Genomic DNA, 20,091 nt, shown 5'->3' with positions numbered 1-20,091 from the left:
CTATGCCCCCCTCCCCTAGTGAGATCAGCTGCAAAGCCACTTCCTTCTCCAGTCAGATCCTTCCTGAAGACCACCTCTGGTACTATGCCTATGGAAAACTAGTTGATGGCTAATGGAGAGTTTGAGTCATTAATGTTTATATATTTAGCCACCTTGTCTGTATACATTGTATTTCTTCCTTCTACTGTTTTTTTTGTTTGTTTTTTAAAAACACAGTAAGAGCTCTTCGGGGCTGGGACTATTCCTTCCTTTTGTTTGGAAAACAATTAGCACACTGGGCAGTTACTGGAAAAAAATAATTCTGAGAGGTATATCAGAGCAGGGTTTGGTAGCAGCCTTTCTAGTGAAAGCTACAAAACACTTTCCATGCTGAACATTGGTTTTCAAATACTTGTAACTTTCCAAGATCTAACTCTTACCCTTAAGCCTTGCTATGCTTGATCTCTTGCTGCAGATGAATTTTCCAGCAAGGCCTGAGCCAAATCCCTTTAGCCACTTGACTTAAAGGATGGGGCAGGGAAAAAAACAAACACTTTTCTTACTAAAGAAAAATTCAATCTTTTGTGACAACAGAAAGAGGTGAAAGTTGAAACGTGGCATGGCCTAATCCTAAACAAAGACTTCTAAAGCAGGGTCATGGTAGACTTGTCCAACAACTGCAGCAGTTTGCACAGAAGCAGAACAAAATAAAACATCCAATAAAGCTTCTGTCAAGTAAGCCAGCCATATTCAATATTTATAGGGCCTAAGAACTTTCCCAGACTGCAGACCCCTTGTTGCTGCTTTAATTTCTTTCTGTGTTGGAAGGTGGAATTTCTGTTCCTGGTATCTGAATAGTGGAGGGTGTGCTGTTTTGTTTGTTGTTGTTTTCAACACAGAAGGCCATGATTTAGAAAACCATTTATCATTTTGGCAAGATTACACATTTGTGGAATATATAACAAGATTTCACTTTTTATTAAAAATAGATATTTGACAAAAATACACATTCCAGTAAACAAGACTTCGCCACTTGTCATGTGGAAGCAATAAGATGCTAACATGAAAAACTTCCTATATACATAGATCCTTTCAATGGCTAATTAATTGTCTGATATTTTGTAAGCACATCTCAGATAATTCTTTTTAAGAAACTTCCCTACAGGCAGAACTTTTAAGGTGGGCAATCATCATTTGCTCCAACAGCCATTTGAAGCCAATAGTCCAGGCTCCTAAAAACAACAAAATTGTACAAGTTCTCTCCTCCCTTTTGGAAACCATGTTCACTTTCTCTCCAAGAAACAGGGCTGTCTGCAAAGCCATGCACGGTTAAGGTCACCCACTGAGCCAATTTTGGTTCATCAAAATAGCAACTGGAAAAGAAAAAATACATTAGCTTCTAATTAGAATGGAACAATAAGTTATATTGAAGTACACCAGAATGGAATTAGAGATCTAACTACTTAAGGGAAATGTATAACTAAAGGAGTTAAAAATCTCTCTTGGGTTTACTGAAATGTGGGACACCCACTAGTGTGATGAGCATCTTATTGGAAAACAAATGTGTTTTATATGAGAAATTCCAACTGTGTCACACCATTTTAGAAGGTACATACGGAGAGCACAAAGGGTTGTAGTTTTCCTGCTGAGGCACCGAGGCTCTAGCATTCCTTCAGACGCTTAATATTACCTTAAATTAAAATATTTATGAGACTGCTCAGTTTACATATTTTAATGTTAACTGTTTATGTAAAATTGAATGAAAAACAAAAGAAACAGGACCAAATGCCATTTCACAATGAAGAACTTCACCCCTGAAGATTTATATCGTATCATGTACTTTGACACATGTAACTGTGAGCTGTACTTTAATTAAAAATACTTGCTTGTTTGTTCGGTTCGTTTTTTTAAAATAGAAACCAGTTTTTCTGAGCCGCCTCTGCCAGCCACCATCTTGTAGGGAATTGGCATTATTTGTGACTGGGATAATAGAACAATCCAATGTCAGTGTGGAAGACATATGGAAAGAAAATCTGGTGAATGGACTCTTTTTGTGGATTAGTACTTCAGCCACCAGAAGGGAACCAGACTACAAATCATAAACTGATATTAATAAAGGCTAGGCATTGTCCAGTGGTCTTAAGACTGGGAGCCAGAACATCTGTGTTTTAATCAAAACTCAGCGTGACTTGCTGTAGGAGTTGAAAATTTGGCTGTGACTTGTCCAATATGACATAAGGTGGGTCTGATTTTCATAAATGCTGAGCTCCCACAACTTCAACTAGAGTTGTGGCTGCTTAACACTTAAAAAAACCAATCCTAGAATATCTCAAAGTTGGGTCACCCAAAGCTGAGGTATTCAAAATCAGTTGTCACTTTTGATAATTTTGGCCTTAACCTCCTTGCTTCAGTTTCCCTATATGTAAATTGGGGATGGTATACTTTACTTACCTCTCTGGGGTGCTGAAGATTAGTCTTTGTAAAATACTTTGAAAGGGGAAAATATTAAAATTGTAAATATGTTATAGTAATGTACCTCTGATGGCCCTTACCACAGCTGTTCCAATAACTGAATTATCTTCTCTGGGAGTATAAAGCCAGTGATTGTGCACAAATAGGCTTGCTCCACTACTGTGCTGGGCTGAGGACAGCAATAGGTTGATAAGAAGCTAAATGACTTGTTGTCTCTGAAAACAGAAAGAATCTGGATAAGGATAGTGCAAATTTTCTACACCAACACTACCATTTTCAGAGTTGTGCATCAACCATGAAGCACCTAAATACATTTAGACCTCTAAATAAATGGTCTGCTTTTCAGAAGTGCTGAGCACCTGTGAAAAATCAAGTCACTTATTTAAGGTATCTAAAGACTGAAATGCCTAATGTCAGGTATCAAAGGTAGAAAATTATGGCTTATGGTTTTTTTTAAAATATTTAAGATCAAGGCAAGTTCAGATACTTACAAACCAACTTTGTTGCAAACAGCACCTAGCCATTCAAACAGTTCCTGTGCACTGCATGACTCTTCCAACTTTCCTTGCAGTTCATTACTATGGAGCACTGGACACTGCAAATTTCTTAATGTGCTGAATGTTGTTTTTGGTTGATGGGCTTGTATTTGATTTTTGGAAAAGTATGACACCAGTGTTGATCCTTCTGCACCTAACAACACAGACCACAAAAAGTTGTTATAAAACTGCAACACCAAAGGAACACTGAGCATCAAACTAAACAAACCTTTACATGTATTTGTAAAGGAGAGAAAGATGTGTGAGATGCTCTATATGATGTACTGAAATTAAAACTGCTTACATGCTGTTTATCTACCTGTGCCAGAGCCCTAGATTTTTCATCTTCTCCTCTTTTCTTGGAAATGAAGTACAGTTTCAGATCCAGCAAGCTCTATAGAGAAACCTTATTGAGCCGTATTTGTATAGTTCAATTTGTCATTAGCAACAGTTAAGGCAGTTTACTCTGGTCAAAATAAAAATTAAACTCATGTATTACGGAACATCTTCAAGGATGAGTACTTGTTTAATGTTTCCAAATACACTGACATAGGAAAGGAAAAATTAAGCTTTTCCACTTGTTCTTTCTCTATAAAAATGCAAATGGAGAGTCTGATCATCCCACCGAAACATTAACCAGATTTAGAGGCTTAGATGACAGTTTATTACAAATAGGACATCACCATCTGAATATAGTTTATCACTAACATTGTGTTTTGAGTCTGTCCTCTTTTCTCCCACACCATCTCTTCAAGATATATTAACAGACTCACAAGCAAGATATCCAATTGGTAAAAAGCAATTTTTATAGTGTCCCTGCCTACACTTTGAGATCCCTGGATGAAAGGAGAAAAACAATACTAAGCCTCCTTCTGAAAAAGATAGTTGTGGGCTGTTCCTGAAGAGATGCTCTACATAGGCCACCAACAAGAGGGCTTGTACTCTACATGTCAGAGGAACAGCATAGAGCTGCTTGAAAAATGGTAACTTTTCCCCATGGAAAATTTCAAATTTTCAGCAGAAATTCAAAACATAAAAAAATTTCTGTGGAAAACCAAAATATTTTGACTTGGAAATACTGCCACAATACCTTGTGCTCCCATTCTCCTTTATAGGCCAGGCTTCCTGGTTGATATTGGACAACTCCTGTAGTGTACCACAGTTTCCCCTTTTGGAGAGGGGAGGCAGTCAATCATGGCAGACAAAGCCAGGCCAATGAGCCTGGCCTACAGAGAAAAATGGGGACATGAGGCAAACAAGTTACAACTCCCATGAGGCACCACTGCAGTACTTTCAAATTTTTGATAAAATAATAATAATAATAAAAAAAAACGGCCAAAAACCAGTTCAATGGAAAATTTGTAACCAGCCTTACAAAAGTCCAATAGCAGGACATACAGTGGTTGTACGCTAATTTCAAAATCAAACAGAATTTGCAGTTTTCTTCCTGACAAATTTTACTTCATGTCACTGCACCTTTGAGGTGCCATCAACAAGAGTTTGTTCTTTAAGTAACAAAATGCCACTATATTACAAGTTTACAATCCAAATAAGAATGATATCTAATTATTGGTGTATGCAGTGTTGTTGTAGTTGTGTTGGTCCCAGGATATTACAGAGACAAGATGAGTGAGGTAATATCTTTTATCGGACCAACTTCTGTTGGTGAGAGAGACAAGCTTTGTAGCTTACACAGAGCTCTTCACACAGCCCAGACCTGACGAAGAGCTCTTTGTAAGCTAGAAAGTTTGTCTCTCTCACCAGCAGAAGTTGGTCCAATAAAAGATATTACCTCACCCATCTAATTTTATGTCATCCATAGTTAATATTCTAATATTCTTCTAATATTACAGTTCATTCTCATTACCTGTGTTATGCCAGGACAGCAGGAAATCAAATTCTAAAGGTTTCTTCTCTTTCAAGGCCCAAAGCACTCTTTTATGTTTCTTACTATCAGGATCAAAGGCCGAGTCAGTCAAGTCAATGGTAACAACTGTAAAAGATGAATGGGCAAATTTTACTCAACAGAGCTCAGCTTTAATATTCAGATTCTATGAAAATTATCAGAGTACTAGAATATGTTGTCAACTACTTTTTATGGATACACTTTGTTTTTCCTTTTAAAGTAACCCTCCATGCCTTGTAGCATTCTCTCAAAATCTTAGTCATACAGCTGTTGCTCTCCATTTTGCAAATGAAGATTTTTCTCTCTTTATGCTGATGGAGAAGACATTACACTGCTGCCTTTTGTTAACTTTTCTGTTTGTGTCTCAGCTTCACTGTGCAGAAATCAAGGGAAAGTTGTGGGGTTTTGTTTGTCTGGTGGGGTTTTTTTTTTAAGTTATCTGCTTTCTAAAACCAGCAATGAGCAGCTCACTTTTGTGAGGGAAATGAGAAAAGGGGAGCTGTCATGCCAAAATAGTGGCTTTAAAAAAATACTGGCACCAGACCATTGGCATTTAAGGAAAAAGCTATAGCTTACAGTACCAGCAAAAGCCATACTTACGGCTTCAGCACTGTTTCCATTATGAGCCTGTTTTCCCACACCCATTGGTCCCAATCCAAAGATGAATTTAAAAAAAAAAAAACTGAAGAAATTTTTAAATTCAATGAATTAGCATTATTTCCTATTTTGCTACTAGTTGTTTTTATGCAGATAACTTAAAGCCAACAGCACTCTGAAAGTTAATCTTTGCTTGTAATTAACTTTCAATATGTACGGCCCTTCTAGGTTTGCGGGGGAGGATATGAACTAAAAGAGTTATGACTGATTTTTTAGAAATCACTAAGCATGTCCACAGGATATCTGCTAAGAACTGCAAATTTTCTTTACCGTGTGCAAGGCATTGAGGCTATTTAAAGGATAATTTGCCTGAGAAAGATTTTAAGTGTCACAAACACACAAAACAAAATCCTCTCTCTCTCTCTCAACAAAAGGGGTCTCTTAAGTTTAGGTTTTTTCTTTGCAGTTTCTGCAGCATTCTGCTAGGTGCAAGCTTTCATTAAGTTTTTTTGTTTTTCTGCTGTGAAGATGTGACAGATTTATGTTTCTGGGGAGGGGCACATTATTTTGTGACAAAGATACAGAGATTGCATACAGTATACAAAATGCAAAAATGCTCACATCCTACATTTTTGCAATACAAGGGATATATAATTAAAAATAAATAAAGAAATGCAGAAATTAAGTTCTTACAATATCAATGAGATATTAAATATATATGTTCTATTTGTGCTTTTCTTGTTACTTGTGTAGTTTACATATTTCTCTCAATATGTGTATGGTGTGTGTACACAGGGAGAAAACATCCCAGAGATTAACCAAATTTAGAGGAATCAAAGCTTAAACTCAGATAGTTTGGTGTCCTATTAAGACACTTTATAAATGGATATTAATATTAGAATAGGTGCTGTTAGTGTAAACAATACTTACTATATCTCATGACTTTTTTACCAGAATACTGAGATGGACGACCTTGTAGTCCAAGTTCCTCATATGTATCCTTGTCTACTGATATAATTAGTTTTCCTATGAACAACAAGGATTTTTGTTAGTACCAGTTATCGCTTCCATAGCTCCCTTTTAAGTCTTTGAGAGTCTCATGCTGTATAAAGTTAAACCCGGATCACTAGGTGTTAGTAATGTAATCCAGGCGCCTTCAGTTCCAGTTAAATGGATCACAAAGAGTAACCCTTAAAAAAGATTATTGTTGGTTGTCAAAAATGTCTTATGAATTAGCATGAGTGAACCCTAAATAACATAATTCCTGAGTGGTGCAGTTACCCTATGTAATTTTGCCATGTTACTACTGTCACCTGTATCTTCCCTCCTCCCAGCTATTTCCTAGTGTTTGTTATATTCATTTACTGAATCTTGTGTTCAGTTAGGCCCTGATTCTGCAAACACTCACATGCTTGAAGCGACTGCTGTGCTTTAAACTTTTTGACTTCAATGGGCCTACCCAGGTGAGTAAAGTTAGGCACATAAGTGTCTGAAGGTTTGTGGCTTAGACTGAAAACACTTTGGTGCATTGACGGCGCCATCCTTTGCCGCTGTACAGCATTTAGCACAATGGAGCCCTTGATCCTGGCTGGGGTCTTTGGACACTACCACAAAATAATAATATTGAGTGTCAAAAAGGACTGAACTGTGATATCACACATGTCTAAATCATGGACTCCAGAATGGCTGTGAATATTATTTTGAAACATTTACCTGTTGCTAGCACCCAGAGACCACAATCAGGATCAGATTTCCATTGGGTTAGTGGCTATATATATTTACAAAAGATGATATCCCTACTGCAAAGAGCTTACATGAAGAATTTCAGTTTACTTGTGCTCTGCCAAACACTTGCTTTTTTTTGGCAACTGGGTTATGACAATTAGCAAATGAGACTAAAAATAAAAGGATATGAAAAGATTTACATTTTTACTGTAATTGATGTAATATGTATTGTATAATATGTTGAAATCTCAAGACGTTTGGAAAACAGTGAAACTAAACAAAGCTCTCCATTACCCTCACACATAAAATGCTTAATTATACTCTGAGAAAAGTATTACTCAGTACTTTTAAGTACTAAATACTTCATCATAGTATTTTGAGAAATATACCAAAATCACCTGACCTATATTTTTTAAGGGGACAGCATCAACTTAAAATGGTTTAGATTTTGGAGTTTGTAAAAAGCAGCCTTTAATAAAGTTTCAGACGAACAGAAATGCTGTTTTTTTAATTCCAGTGAAAAGAGTTTTCACACAAATATTCCTCTACAGCATTAGCAACGCAAGGTTTGCAGCACTGACCATTTGAAATGATGAGTAAAAGTGAAATTGACTTAATTGAGTTTACTGTCCATGATGTAAGAAATTAAATAAATCAAGAGCATGAATAACAAAGAGTAACTTTAATTTTTTAATATTTCATTTTAATAATTACTAGTAAACATAGGTAAAGAAATGTACTCATGATTTTTCCAGTTGACAGTACCGCTTTCAAAAACCCAAGTAAAAACAAAACAAATCAAAGGCATTAGTCAATGTCTATGTATAATGAATAGTATGAATTCATACCAGTTGGTAGTAGAGCAGCAGCATTATCTTGATCAATTTTTGTGTTGTACGTAAGAGCATAGCATGAACCTTTAACACAAAGGAACAGTAAAACACAAGGTTATACAGTTCTCAAAATATATACTGGAAATATTTAAGTTAGACTCATCTCAAGATAAATAAACCAGTCAGTTGCTGTTTAGATCCTGCTTGATTTCTGCACTGAAAGTAACTAGCCTTCTCCCACTATGGTACTTTCGTGTTGCCTCTACAAATGTGACAGTGACATTTTCAGGGTTTTATAACCCAGATGAAATCCATTCCAGCCCAAACTTAGAACACTTTATTTCAACCTGGAAGTGATTCTTTTCACCAAATTAGAAAAAAATTTGGTCCAACCATTTTTCAGATATTGGGTCACATTGAAAAATAAAGGGGACAATGTTGTTATCGTGGACATTTTTTTTTTCCAGTCATGTACCACAACCACCTTCATCTTCTAAAATCAAGAGCCCAGTCCTGTAATCTTGGCACATGAGTGGTCCCATTGCTCGAATAGGAACTGCTGGCACAAGTACTATTCAAGAGAATAAGAGCAGCAAGAAAGAGGGTCCTAAATTTAGCAAGTAATTAATCCTTAATGGAGGGACAACTACTTTCCTTTAAAATCAGCTTATTTGAAAAAATGCTTTGCTCCACGATTGAGTCCTAAGTAATAGGGAACTTTCTGGCATCAGCAAAGTGGTGGATGTCCCTGGATGTCTGCTATCAACATGCCTTTTCCTCAGAGTGTTAAATATCAAAGGCAGGAGACATGTTGTTCCATCTTTGAAGTTCAAGATGGAAGAAGGACCAGAGGGAGAAACCATTTCTATGTGCAGATTTACATGCCTTCTTTGGAACTTGCAGATTTTATTCATAATTAATATCTCTATAATGACATTTAACAAAAGACCCAGAACTTCACAAGATTATTAGAAACTATATGGAGAAGAAACACTTCACTAATATCTGAAATGCAGTCACCTCTAGGCTGGAAGACAGCTGCGATTAAACAATAACAGCAATACATCACTACAGTTCAGGACATAAAGCAAACCATAAATCATACCCAATTGAAAGTGCAAGGAGAATTCAGGTAGGCAGACTGTAATTACTCAAATGGAACTGAGCTAGAGCACCAGGGCTAAACCTTCCTTCATTCCATTCCTGTAAAGAATGCCACAGGCCTTACACATGTTCATCTATTCTTATTCCTGATAGGTCAGGAGATCTCAAACCTTAATAAGACTTTTGATTTTACATCTTGCTTCTCCCTTTCACCCATGTACAAACACAAGTCAATGCTTGCTGTACCTTAGTACAAGGTTTTTCAAACTTTTTTCTGGGGACCCAGTTGAAGAAAATTGTTGATGCCCGCGACCCAGGGCAGGGGGTTGGGGTGCAGGAAGGGGCCAGGGCTCTGGGCTGGGGGTGCAGGCTCTGTGGTAGGGCTGGGAATGAGAGGTTTGGGGTGCAGGAAGGGGCTCTGGGTTTGGGGGGGCCTCAGGACTGGGGCAGGGGTTGGGATGCGGGCTTACCTCCAGCGGCTCCCAATCAGCTGCACAGCTGGGCTGCAGAGGCAGGCTTCCCACCTGTCCTGGCACTGTGGACTGCGCTGTGCCCTGGAAGCAGCCAGCAAAAGGTCTGGCTCTTACGCGGAGGTGTGCAAACGGCTTCACATGATTCTCGCCTGCAAGCACTGAGCCCGTACCCCTCCTCCGCCCCCCCAGCTACCATTAGCTAATTTCTGACAAGTGGGAGTATGGAGCCGGTGCTCAGGGCGGGGGCAGCGCATGGAGCCCCATGCCCCCCACCTAGAAGATGGACATGCTGTTGGCCGCTTCTGGGGCACAGCGTGGTGTCGGAAAAGGTAGGCACTAGCCTGCCTTAGCTGGGCAGCACTGCCGACGGGATGTCTCGGTTGGCAGTGCAGACCAGAGCAAGGCAACACAGTGCCTTACATGCTGTGACCCAGTACTGGGTTGCGACCCAGTACTGCCTTAGTATATGTTTACGCTACAAAAAACAGGTGTGTTCTTAACTTGGATTAGTTACCCTGTGGTAGCTAACTTGTATTAAAATATCAGTGAAGATACAGCAACTTGGTTTTTAACTTGAGTTAGCAGTTAGGCTCCTCTTCCTACAGATTTTAATTTGAGCTGCTAACCTGAGTAAAAGCCAAGCTACTCTGTCTTCACTGCTATTTTCACACAAATTAGCTATCGCAGTTAGCTAATCCAAGTTAAGAACACTTTTTTTTTGCACTGTACACACCCTAAATAACTGTTACCTCAAGCCCTCTAGAGCTAGAATCCAAAGAATATCATTCTGAAATCTTGGAATTATTGCTTTAAAATGTTTAATGCTTTACTCTCTAGCTACTGTTTATGAAATCATTCCTGTTAAGAATTATGTGGGGAAAGCTGTTGTAAAGGTAAATGCTGTCAGGAGCAGTGTACATTGTCCAAGAACTCTAAGGTGGAACAAAATAAACTGATCTGAGTGTACTACAGGATTCTCTTTGTTTAGTTCTCCCATCCTTAAAAAATTAAGGAAATTCGATTTTTAAAAGAACCACAGTGACCTTGCTCTCTTGTCCCGTTTTCTGTCCATCCTCCACCATTTCTTCTATCACTAACCTTTCTCCTCTGCACTATAACAGGTATAATAGCCTATCTGCCAGGGAGCAGAGAGAAGAGGAGAGTGATGCAGACTTCTGTATTTGTTCTTCTCTTCCAAATGCTAAGAATGTCACAGTCCAAACAACTCATAGAAAAAAAACCCTGATGTTATCACAAGCACTTTTTAGTATTCCAGAAAGCACTGCCAAGACATTTGGTTTCATTCATATTCACTGTATGTATTTTTAGCTCCCCCTTACCTTTCTTCACAAATGTATTGATAAATTCATGTGTAACCAATTCATGAAGGGATAAATTCTTCACCAAGTAATACTCTCCAATGTCTGTGATAACTCTTTTCAGTGCTTCTGGAAGAATTCCACATTCAGGGATCAAAAATGACACCTATTCAGACCATATTTGTAATGCAGATTAGATCTTACAATATAAACATAGATAATCAAAATTACAAAACAGGGCTGAAGAAAAGAAATAAGCAAACAAAAATTCAGCTCCTCAAAGAGATCAGCACATAAAATAAAAGAGTAAATGGTATCTGTAGATGGGTGAATGCCCCAAATAGCAAGAGACGAATTCAGCACATTACTAATTTTAAGCTAGCCCCACCCCAGATGGCCTAGAGTTTCAGTTACCAAACCTTATTGTGTAGGACTCGGTTCTCTATTTTGCATAGTTCATACACAGTACAGTGCCATTTAAAGCACTACAGAAAGGGATATTATAGCACAGCATGGTTTTGCAAAGGGTATGGTTTTAAGACAAAATAAAGGTTAGTTTAAAATCTGTTTTGAATGCTTTTTTACCTTTGCTATTTGGGGCATTTACCACATAATGGGTTAAATCTGTCCTTAGTTATGCCCGTGCATGAATGGAAATCATGGTAGGATTTGGTCCATTTTAAAAACAAATACATTCCATAGTGCAAGACACAGATTTAACACCCCCCCCAAAAGCCTCCTTGATCCATAAAAACTCAGATGAGATCAGGTGCATTCAGTGTAGCATGGCTGTTCTCCCAAATTCAAGCAGATTAGGTCCTACTGTGTTTCTTATGAGAAAGAAAGAGGCCGGCATGCAATGCTACACAAGACAATCAAAGTAGGAGGTACTGCTGCTGGCTACATTATGACCAGTGGTTAGAGCACTCACCCAGGATGAGAAAGACGCAGGTTCAAAATTCCCCCCTCTACCAGGATTTAAAGAGGGGTCTCCCACTTCTCAGTCAAGTGCTCTAACCACTGAGCTATGGGATATTCTGATACAGAGCTCCCCCAATCTCTCATGCTGAAGCTGTTTCAGTGCAGCTAAATAATTAAAGTCAATGGAGCAGGGGGACTGGACCCTGGGTCTTCCACCTCCTGGGTGAGTGCTCTAACCACTGGGCTAAAAGTTATAACCAAACACTAGATTTTAAATGGGATCCAATCTGGTAAGCAGCCTCTGAGCACACCTACTGGATCAAGCTCCACCAGCAAGTTAGGCAAGTGAACACCTATCTTCCCCAGTTCACAGGTTGCTCTGGCAGGAGACAGGATTCCAGATAGAGCAAGGCAGCAGTGTGCAGGCCCAGAAGCAGAAACTAAGTAGCTATGGAATTTTTACCCTGAAAATTTAGGTGCTGAGTGAGTTTAGGCACTTACAGGGTTTGGCTGGAGTTTTGTGAATTGCATTAGAGCCTAAAACTGGGACTTAGGTGCCAAAGTCTGATGTTTAGTTGTCTACGTACCTTTGTGCATCTAGTCCTCAGCTACTAAGGTGATGAGCATAGTATAAGAACCCATACAGAATGGAATACGGGGGAGCTGGGAATAGGCTGAGTCTGACATGGCAGCACTGAGCTGCCCTTCAGAAGAGAGTGATAGACCTTGTTGACAATAACACAAAAGTAGTGCTTTGGAAGAAAGGAGGGTAAGACTTGGGAGAAATGTACTGCTGAGAATGCCTGAAGCTGAACCTTAGTTAAAATGTTTTATCCATTAATTTTCTAATCAGGGTGTGATGCTTCTATTTGGGTACCCAGAACTGTAAGCCACTGTGTCACCCCCTCTCAGACCCAGCAAGCGAGAGCTTTGCTGCTGCCAAGTAATGTGTCAGAGACCTGACACACCAGCTTTTCTTCTTCACCAGTAAACTCTACAGGACTCTGCCAGTCCAAAACTTGCTTTGCATCCAACAACCAGTGGACCCCAGTTCCCAAGTTCCACAGAGACATCTCTTTGCCGTATCCAGTCCCTCTCACTGGACACTCCCAGAAATTATTAGGTTTGCTGCCTCCAAAAAAGATCGCATGCACATCAGCCTGTTAGGTTAGCTGAGGATTCACGCTCCAATTTAATACACAGCACTGAGATGGTTTTGTAATAAAACAACAATAAGTTTGTTAACAAAGAACAAATTTAAGTGATAATAAATAAGAATAAAAAAACAGGTATGGTTACAAGTGAAACAGAACAAAACAAAATATGCATTCTTGTGGCAAACTTAATTTCAGCAAGTTCCCTTTTCTAAGCAGGTTTCTCATCTATAGTCAGTTTCCAGCTATGCTTGCCTTCTAGGCCAAGAGAGTTTTCATAGGCTCAGAGGACACTGACCCCTAAGTTCCTCAGTGACAGAAGACTCAAATCTCTCTTTGTTCCCCTTATATTACCCCAAAGTTCATTGTCTCTGTTTCAAGAGCCAGGAAGGTACAGACTCCATCCCCCATTGTGATCATTAAGCGATCATCTCCCCAATTGCTAGTTTGATGGCTTTGTTTATCTTATATGTAAATATACTTTTCAGTGTTCTCTGTGAGCAAGCTGGCCAGACAAGTAAAAACACATTGCTTTACCTAGGTAAGGCTGGGCTTTATGTGCTGCCTTCCAAATACGTTTTAAGAACATATTTTCAGCATGCATTTCTAACTCTTTGTACACACGCCATACATATATCATGCAACGATTTTCAGGACCAGCATGTTAACAGTTTGCATATGGCACTTTACACAACACCATTTAGATACAGATTATGACCACAGTATGTTGGGGCAATGAGAGTGCCAGGCCTGATGTGAGTTATGGTATGTTGTGCTCTCTGCTAGTTGGCACTGAGGGGCCTCCAGGGTCACACAGTGATCTGTGGTGACAAGGGAGCGGACAGAGTGGATTTGGGTTTTTCAACAACATTCAGATGGTTTAACTGCAGTTACTTAACTTTGCCAGAAAAGGAAGTGATCATTTAATTTCACAGCCAAGCCAGAGGAGGTTTAGTAAACACAGCTACAACTTGCTTACTTGCTGCTGCAATATGCAAATCAATTTGAGTCTAAGAGAGAAGCTATCTCCTTCAAATCTTTTGTTACAGATGTTTGCATGAAATCTTAGGCCCCATTCCAGATAATGCTCTGTGTGACCAACGGGGTCCACCCACAAGGAGTCACTTGTAGGACTGGTACCTTTAATCTTCAGACACAATTTTGCACCCTTACACCCACATGGAACTCCACTGATTTCAATGGGGTTCTGGCTGTGTGCAGTAGTTTGCAGGATCCAGGCTTTAGGTACTGCTGGAGGCAGGAAGATAAATTTACAAATAACTTACACATGAGTCTAAAAACTATACTGTGACCCTAACAGGTCCTCAGTGCCAATGGCAGATGGCCCACTGTTCTGTAAATCCTATTAGGCCTGACATAAAGAACAGCCATACTGGGTCAGACCAAAGGTACATCTAGCCCAGTATCCTGTCTTCCGACAGTGGCCAATGCCAGGTGCTTCAGAGGGAATTATCAGGTAATCATCAAGTGATCCATCCCCTGTAGCCCATTCCCAGCTTTTGGCAAACAGAGGCTAGGGACACCATCGCTGTCCATCCTGGCTAATAGCCACTGAGGGACCTATCTTCCATTAACTTATCTAGTTCCTTTTTGAACCCTGTTATAGTCTCGGCCTTCACAACATCCTCTGGCAAGGAGTTCCATTGTTTTACTGTGCGTTGTGTGAAGAAATACTTCCTTTTGTTTGTTTTAAACTGCTGCCTATTAATTTCATTTGGTGACCCCTAGTTCTAGTGTTATGAGGAGTAAATAACACTTCCTTATTTACTTTCTCCACACCAATCATGATTTTATAGACATCTGTCATATCCCCCTTAGTTATCTCTTTTTCAAGCTGAAAAGTCCCAGTCTTTTTAATCTCTCCTCCTATGGAAGCTGTTACATACGCCTAATAATTTTTGTTGCCCTTTTCTGTACCTATTTCAATTCCAATGACACACTCATTACATCTACCACATTGCTGTCATGGTATTTTCTGTAAAGAGTGTTGTGTGAAGTATCAAGTGAAAGCTGGTGACATAGTAGTCATTAATATCATTGCATGATGATTCATGCATGCACTATAAAGAGTTATGTATGTGTGCTAGAAATATGTTTCTACAATAAGTTCTGGGAGCAGATGTGATCAAGTTTGTCCTAGACAAAGGGAACGTTGATTTGCCTGTGTCTATAATCAGAGGGGTAGCCGTGTTAGTCTGTATCCACAAAAACAACAAGGAGTCTGGTGGCACCTTAAAGACTAACAGATTTATTTGGGCATAAGCTTTCATGGGTAAAAAACCCACTTCTGCAGATGTGTGGACTGAAAATTACAGATACAGGTATAAATATATACTGGCACATGAAGAGAAGGGAGTTACCTTAGGAGTGGAGAACCAATGTTGAAGGCCAATTTAGTCAGGGTGAATGTGGTAATGTAAACTGAGCACAGGGATGCCAGAGACAATGGACCTTTCATTTGCATCTGAGGTAAACACCGGTTATCAAGAGGATGAGGCAATAGCATGGCATCAGCACACCAGAGGACACCTCATAATCTGGACCTCAGGGAGTCAGCCTGACTCTTGGGACAAAGACTATGAACTTTGGGGAACATAAGCCGCAAAAGAACATTTTGCTACTCATAACTGAGGGAACAAAGAGGTCAGTCTCTTTGCATCTATGAACAGTGGATCTCCAGCCAGATGGGTTGATGATGCTGAGAAGTAGCTGTAGGTGAGAAAACTGCTTTAGACAAAGCATGGAGCCTGCTAAGGGTTACACAGAGTCTGAAACACTTTATACTTTTGTTTCATTTGTAACCATTTTCGGTTTCTATTATCTCTGCTTAATTTCACTTAAATCTCTGTTCTTTATTAATAAACTTACTTTTGCTTTATTATAAATTAATCTCAGTGCTGTTATAATAAAGAGGTGTGCATCCTCAGCCGAACCAGCAGGCTGGTATGTAGTCTGTCTCGTCGGCGGCAGCAGAGTTGGTAGTTCTGTCAGCATCCAGTGACGGGGGCTGGATGCTGCAGAGAGATGCTTCTGGAAAGTTTAATATTGTAGTGCACCAAGGATTAATCTGCAAAGCCCAGTTTGGGGTGGCAGCATCCTAAGGAGTTTTTTTGGCTAGCTAACAGGAGACTGTGGTGGCAGGGAGCCGTCACACACATCACCACCGACCAAACCTCCTTTTGCTAAGGCAGAAAGGATAACAGGGTGACTTACAGTTCTGGACTGCCTCAAGAAAGCACCACAATACCTATCTGCTGTTGGCTTGTTTATCTGTTTTTGACACCTTGTTCAATACATTATATATAGCTGTTAAATGTGATTTTAAGTTTTGAAGTTTTTGAAACTCAGCAACTTGCAAACCATTAATGGATCCAGCTTGGTTAAATTAAGTCCCAGCATAAGAGACATTCTAGAAGCAACTGCATGTCCTTTTAAAGAAGCATCTCAGAAATGCATACATAGAATTATAGAGAAAAGGTGGGTGAGGTAATATCTTTTATAGCACCAACTTCTGTTAGTGACAGAAACAAATTTCTGAGCTTTCACCTGGCCTTAGACTAAAATACCAAATCTACCAGTTGGTAAACACTGATCTTTTCCTTCCCCCATCAACATTATCTTGTTGGATAACCAATTTCAAAGCCTTAGGTGCCAGTAGAGAAGTGATCAGAATTTTTTTTTTTGTTTTTACCAGCTTGATATATCATCATTTCATCCAAATGATACTCTAAAATGACATGATTAGATTAAAAATATGAACTACAATCCCACTGACAAATTATACACTGGATGGGAGAAAGTGTGTTTTGTTGAAAATACCATATCAAGTTTTGGGGGCTTTCCCTCTTTGTTTTAAAAATCTATCACTCTGCAAAGAAAAAAAAAGGGGGGGGGGGAAATGGTCACACACAACTTTATTCATCCATCCATGAAGAACTGCCCCAAGAGCGGAGCTGGAATAATCAACAGAGCGGATGTTCATGGAAAAATTGGCAATACAAACCTTTACACAAAAAGGAGGCTGTTGGCTCAGCTATTTTAATTTTTTTTTTTTTTATTTTATTTTTTGAAAAGGAAGGGAAAGAGAGATCAGCGTCTACACCACTGGTAGATTTCGGGTCGTTAGAATGTCACTCTAATGCCAGGTCTACATTACAGAGACTATAGCAGCACAGTTACCCCTGTAACTAGGCCGGCATAACCAGCCTTGAAAACGGAGCAGGTTAAACGGGGGAGACCCCTCACGTTGGCCTCCACTTATAATTCAGCGGCCCAGATCTACAGTCCCGGCAGCGCAGAGGGGGCAGCAGAGCCGCGTCTACACCTGGGGCTTGCCCCAGCAGAGGGCGGCTAGGAAGCCGGCCCCTGACAGGCACCTAGAAGCGGGGCTGGGACGGAGACACCGAGCGCCTTCACCAGCCAGCCAGACGCCCCCGAGCCGGAGGAGCCCAGCCAGGGGGAGGGGGCCCTTCGCGCTCCCCAACCGCTCGCTCGCGGGCAGAGCTCCCACAGCCACCCACCGCCCCGCACTCACGCGGCAGTTGTAGGCGTGGCTCTGCACGTGCGCCGCGTGCCGGGAGCGCTCATGCCGCACGTGGCTTTTCTCGCACACCAGCAGGTGCCGCGGCGTCTCGCGGAGCCGCCGCAGCGCAACCGACATCCTGAGTCCGCGCGCCGCGCAGCAGCCGCCAATAACGAAGCAGCGGAGGCTCCCCCTCGCCCCGCCCCACGTCCGCGGCGGGAGGAGGCAGGCAGGCAGACGGAGGAAGGGGGGGCGGGGCGGTGGGGTTACTTCCGGCGCCCTTCCAAACTCAGAACAGCTGTTTCCGGTGTAGCCTCGGCTCTGGCTACCCGTGTAATTACTGAGAGAGGGGTTGAGCATGCGCAGTAACAGCTGGAGAAGTTGCGACAGCCCTCCCCCTGTGCAAAACGGGATAAAAAAGGGACAGAACAGGGGGAGCAAGGTTGGGGGGTGCTTGGATGCTATGGCAGGGTGCAGTCACCCACACAAGGCTGGGCATTTAAGGCACAATGTAATCCAGCACCCTCATAATCTGTGTCAGAAGCTGCTTTCTGAAGAGCCCATCCAGGGCCTGTCCTACCTACTCCACCAAGGGTTAAACGTTTTTGGATCTGGTTTTGGTGTTGGCAGCCTTGCCAGCCACTAGCATTTAAGAATCACAACAGGCTGAAAGAATCATGAGATTTGCTTTACAATCATGAGATCGTTAACAAATAAAAAGAACACCATTTTTTAAAATTATCTGGTTTGTGAGCTTTTTAAAGCACACTTGGGTCATGTTTTCAAGGATTTCTTTGCAACTATCAGCCTTAGAAACTTCCTTTTTTCAAGATGAAAGTTGAGATTTTCACAGAATGACTTGACTCCAGCATCTGGAGGTTTAAGAAGAAAAATACAAAATATTGCAAAAGTTGTGATAAAAATTGCAAGCATTGGTAACAGTGAGTTAATATTTCTATTTAATAACTGACTGCAGGAGTTGAAGCTTTAAGAAAAACACAAATTATCTTAAGACTCACAATAAAATTCTTACAGGAGGTAACCCTGCTGTAGCAACCTGCTAAAGAGTTGATTCCGTAAAGAGTTAAACATTTTCACCTGTGGTTTTGATGTTTAAAAGAACTGTGTCATCAGTTTTAAAGGGGACAAAAAAGCTAATTGTCTCACCAAATGCAAAACAGAGAAGTGAAAGGGGTTGGGGTGCTGCTGGCACAATGCATCAATCCATCCATGATCAATATATCATTTGTGTTTTTAGGCTGTTGCATCTTCTGTAGTTATTTATATCAGTGTAATGTGAATTGAAAGTGGGGTAAATCACTACATATGGTACGGGGTAAAGGAAAAATCAGGTCCTCTGCATGAGTGACTGCTACACTGACAACTTAGGCCATGTCACTACCACATCCAATTTACAGCCTCTTAAACATTGGGTATATAGTTGAAGCCTCCAAAATGTGTAGCAAACAGCTAATGTGCCTATTTTGTGCCACACAGACATAAAATTGTATGGTTACAGCTCCGAAATGATACACAGTGAGGTGAGAACGATGACACATTAAGTGGCATTCTGGCTAGAGTGGAGCAGCAAGAGGGGAGAAACAAAGGAGCATATACTGCTATGAGAGATGGCCAACCTGTGGACAAAGGAGTGTTAAGTGTAAAGAGGAAGACAGAGCACCAGGACTATGGATCAGACCCTTGATGACATATTGGATATGTGGGAAATAATAGAGGAGCATCATCGTGGAACCCCACCCCCTGGACATTATTAATAGTGGTACATGTCATATACCCCCCCTTCACACACATATAAGTCCCCTTTGTTGACAACAGTACATTGCATAGGACATTGCCCTCATACAGACCCGTGCATTGATAATGGTACAATCCATAGGAACCCTCTCCCCACAATGATAGCATTTAGGACACCCCCAGACACACTGATAATGGAACAATCCACAGGAAGCCATACTGGTACTAAATACATCCTATAGCAGAGTTTCTCAGACAGGGGTCCCTGAGGGTACTTCAGGGGGTCCACAAGTCATGTCCAGGGCCACCGGCCCCAATGATCAACTCTTCCCCCTCCCTCCCAGTGCCTCCTACAAGCCTCGGAACAGCTGTTCAGATGCATGCAGGAGGGAGGGGAAGGAGTGGGGACGGGGTATGCTCAGGGAGGAAAGAGGAGGGCAGGGATGGGAAGAGGTGGGGCAGGGGTGGGGTCTTGGGGGAAGGCGTAGAGTGGGGGTGGCGCCAGGGGCTGAGCAGGGGGCTTGGAAGTCCATAAAAAATTTTAAATAAAAATGGGGGTCCTCAGGTTGTTAAAGTTTGAGAACTGCTGTCCTATAAGATTCCCCAGTCCCTCAAACCCACAGATACAGGAACACAGAAACCTCTCTCTCTACACTGCTAGTGGTAATCTGTTCACCCACCTTCTCATGCTCATAGACTTTAAGGTCAGACGGGACCATCAGGATCAATCTGACCTGCTGCCCACTGCAGGCCACAGAATCTCACCCACCCACT

The 20,091-nt window shown here is 40.9% G+C and overlaps 1 protein-coding gene across 1 annotated transcript; it reads right to left on the bottom strand.

The window, feature by feature from the left end:
- Positions 1 to 948: 948 nt before the first annotated feature.
- RPP40 (ribonuclease P/MRP subunit p40) lies at positions 949 to 17,784 on the bottom strand. The gene is made up of 8 exons (XM_077810688.1): positions 17,575 to 17,784; positions 10,966 to 11,110; positions 8,064 to 8,132; positions 6,421 to 6,516; positions 4,855 to 4,980; positions 2,943 to 3,141; positions 2,532 to 2,666; positions 949 to 1,352 (listed from the first exon to the last, which is right to left on the bottom strand). The coding sequence occupies exons 1-8, from the start codon at positions 17,698 to 17,700 to the stop codon at positions 1,154 to 1,156; spliced, it is 1,095 nt and encodes a 364-aa protein (XP_077666814.1). The 5' UTR covers positions 17,701 to 17,784; the 3' UTR covers positions 949 to 1,153.
- Positions 17,785 to 20,091: the final 2,307 nt, after the last annotated feature.

Source organism: Eretmochelys imbricata, chromosome 2 (assembly GCF_965152235.1).
Source record: "Eretmochelys imbricata isolate rEreImb1 chromosome 2, rEreImb1.hap1, whole genome shotgun sequence".
NCBI classification, from domain to species: Eukaryota; Metazoa; Chordata; order Testudines; family Cheloniidae; genus Eretmochelys; species Eretmochelys imbricata.
The sequence above is the reverse complement of the archived record's forward strand: the minus strand, read 5'-3'. Positions and strand labels throughout refer to the sequence as shown.

What these genes read in the sequence shown, in the direction of transcription:
- RPP40 (XM_077810688.1), bottom strand. Translation starts at nt 17,700, where the DNA reads ATGTCGGTTGCGCTGCGGCGGCTCCGCGAGACGCCGCGGCACCTGCTG. An exon ending in TGCTGCTCTACTACCAACTG is followed by an intron (nt 6,517 to 8,063) that starts GTATGAATTCAT and finishes TGTTGTTCATAG; the next exon opens with GAAAACTAATTATATCAGTA. An exon ending in GTTTGCAACAAAGTTGGTTT is followed by an intron (nt 2,667 to 2,942) that starts GTAAGTATCTGA and finishes TTCTGTTTTCAG; the next exon opens with AGACAACAAGTCATTTAGCT.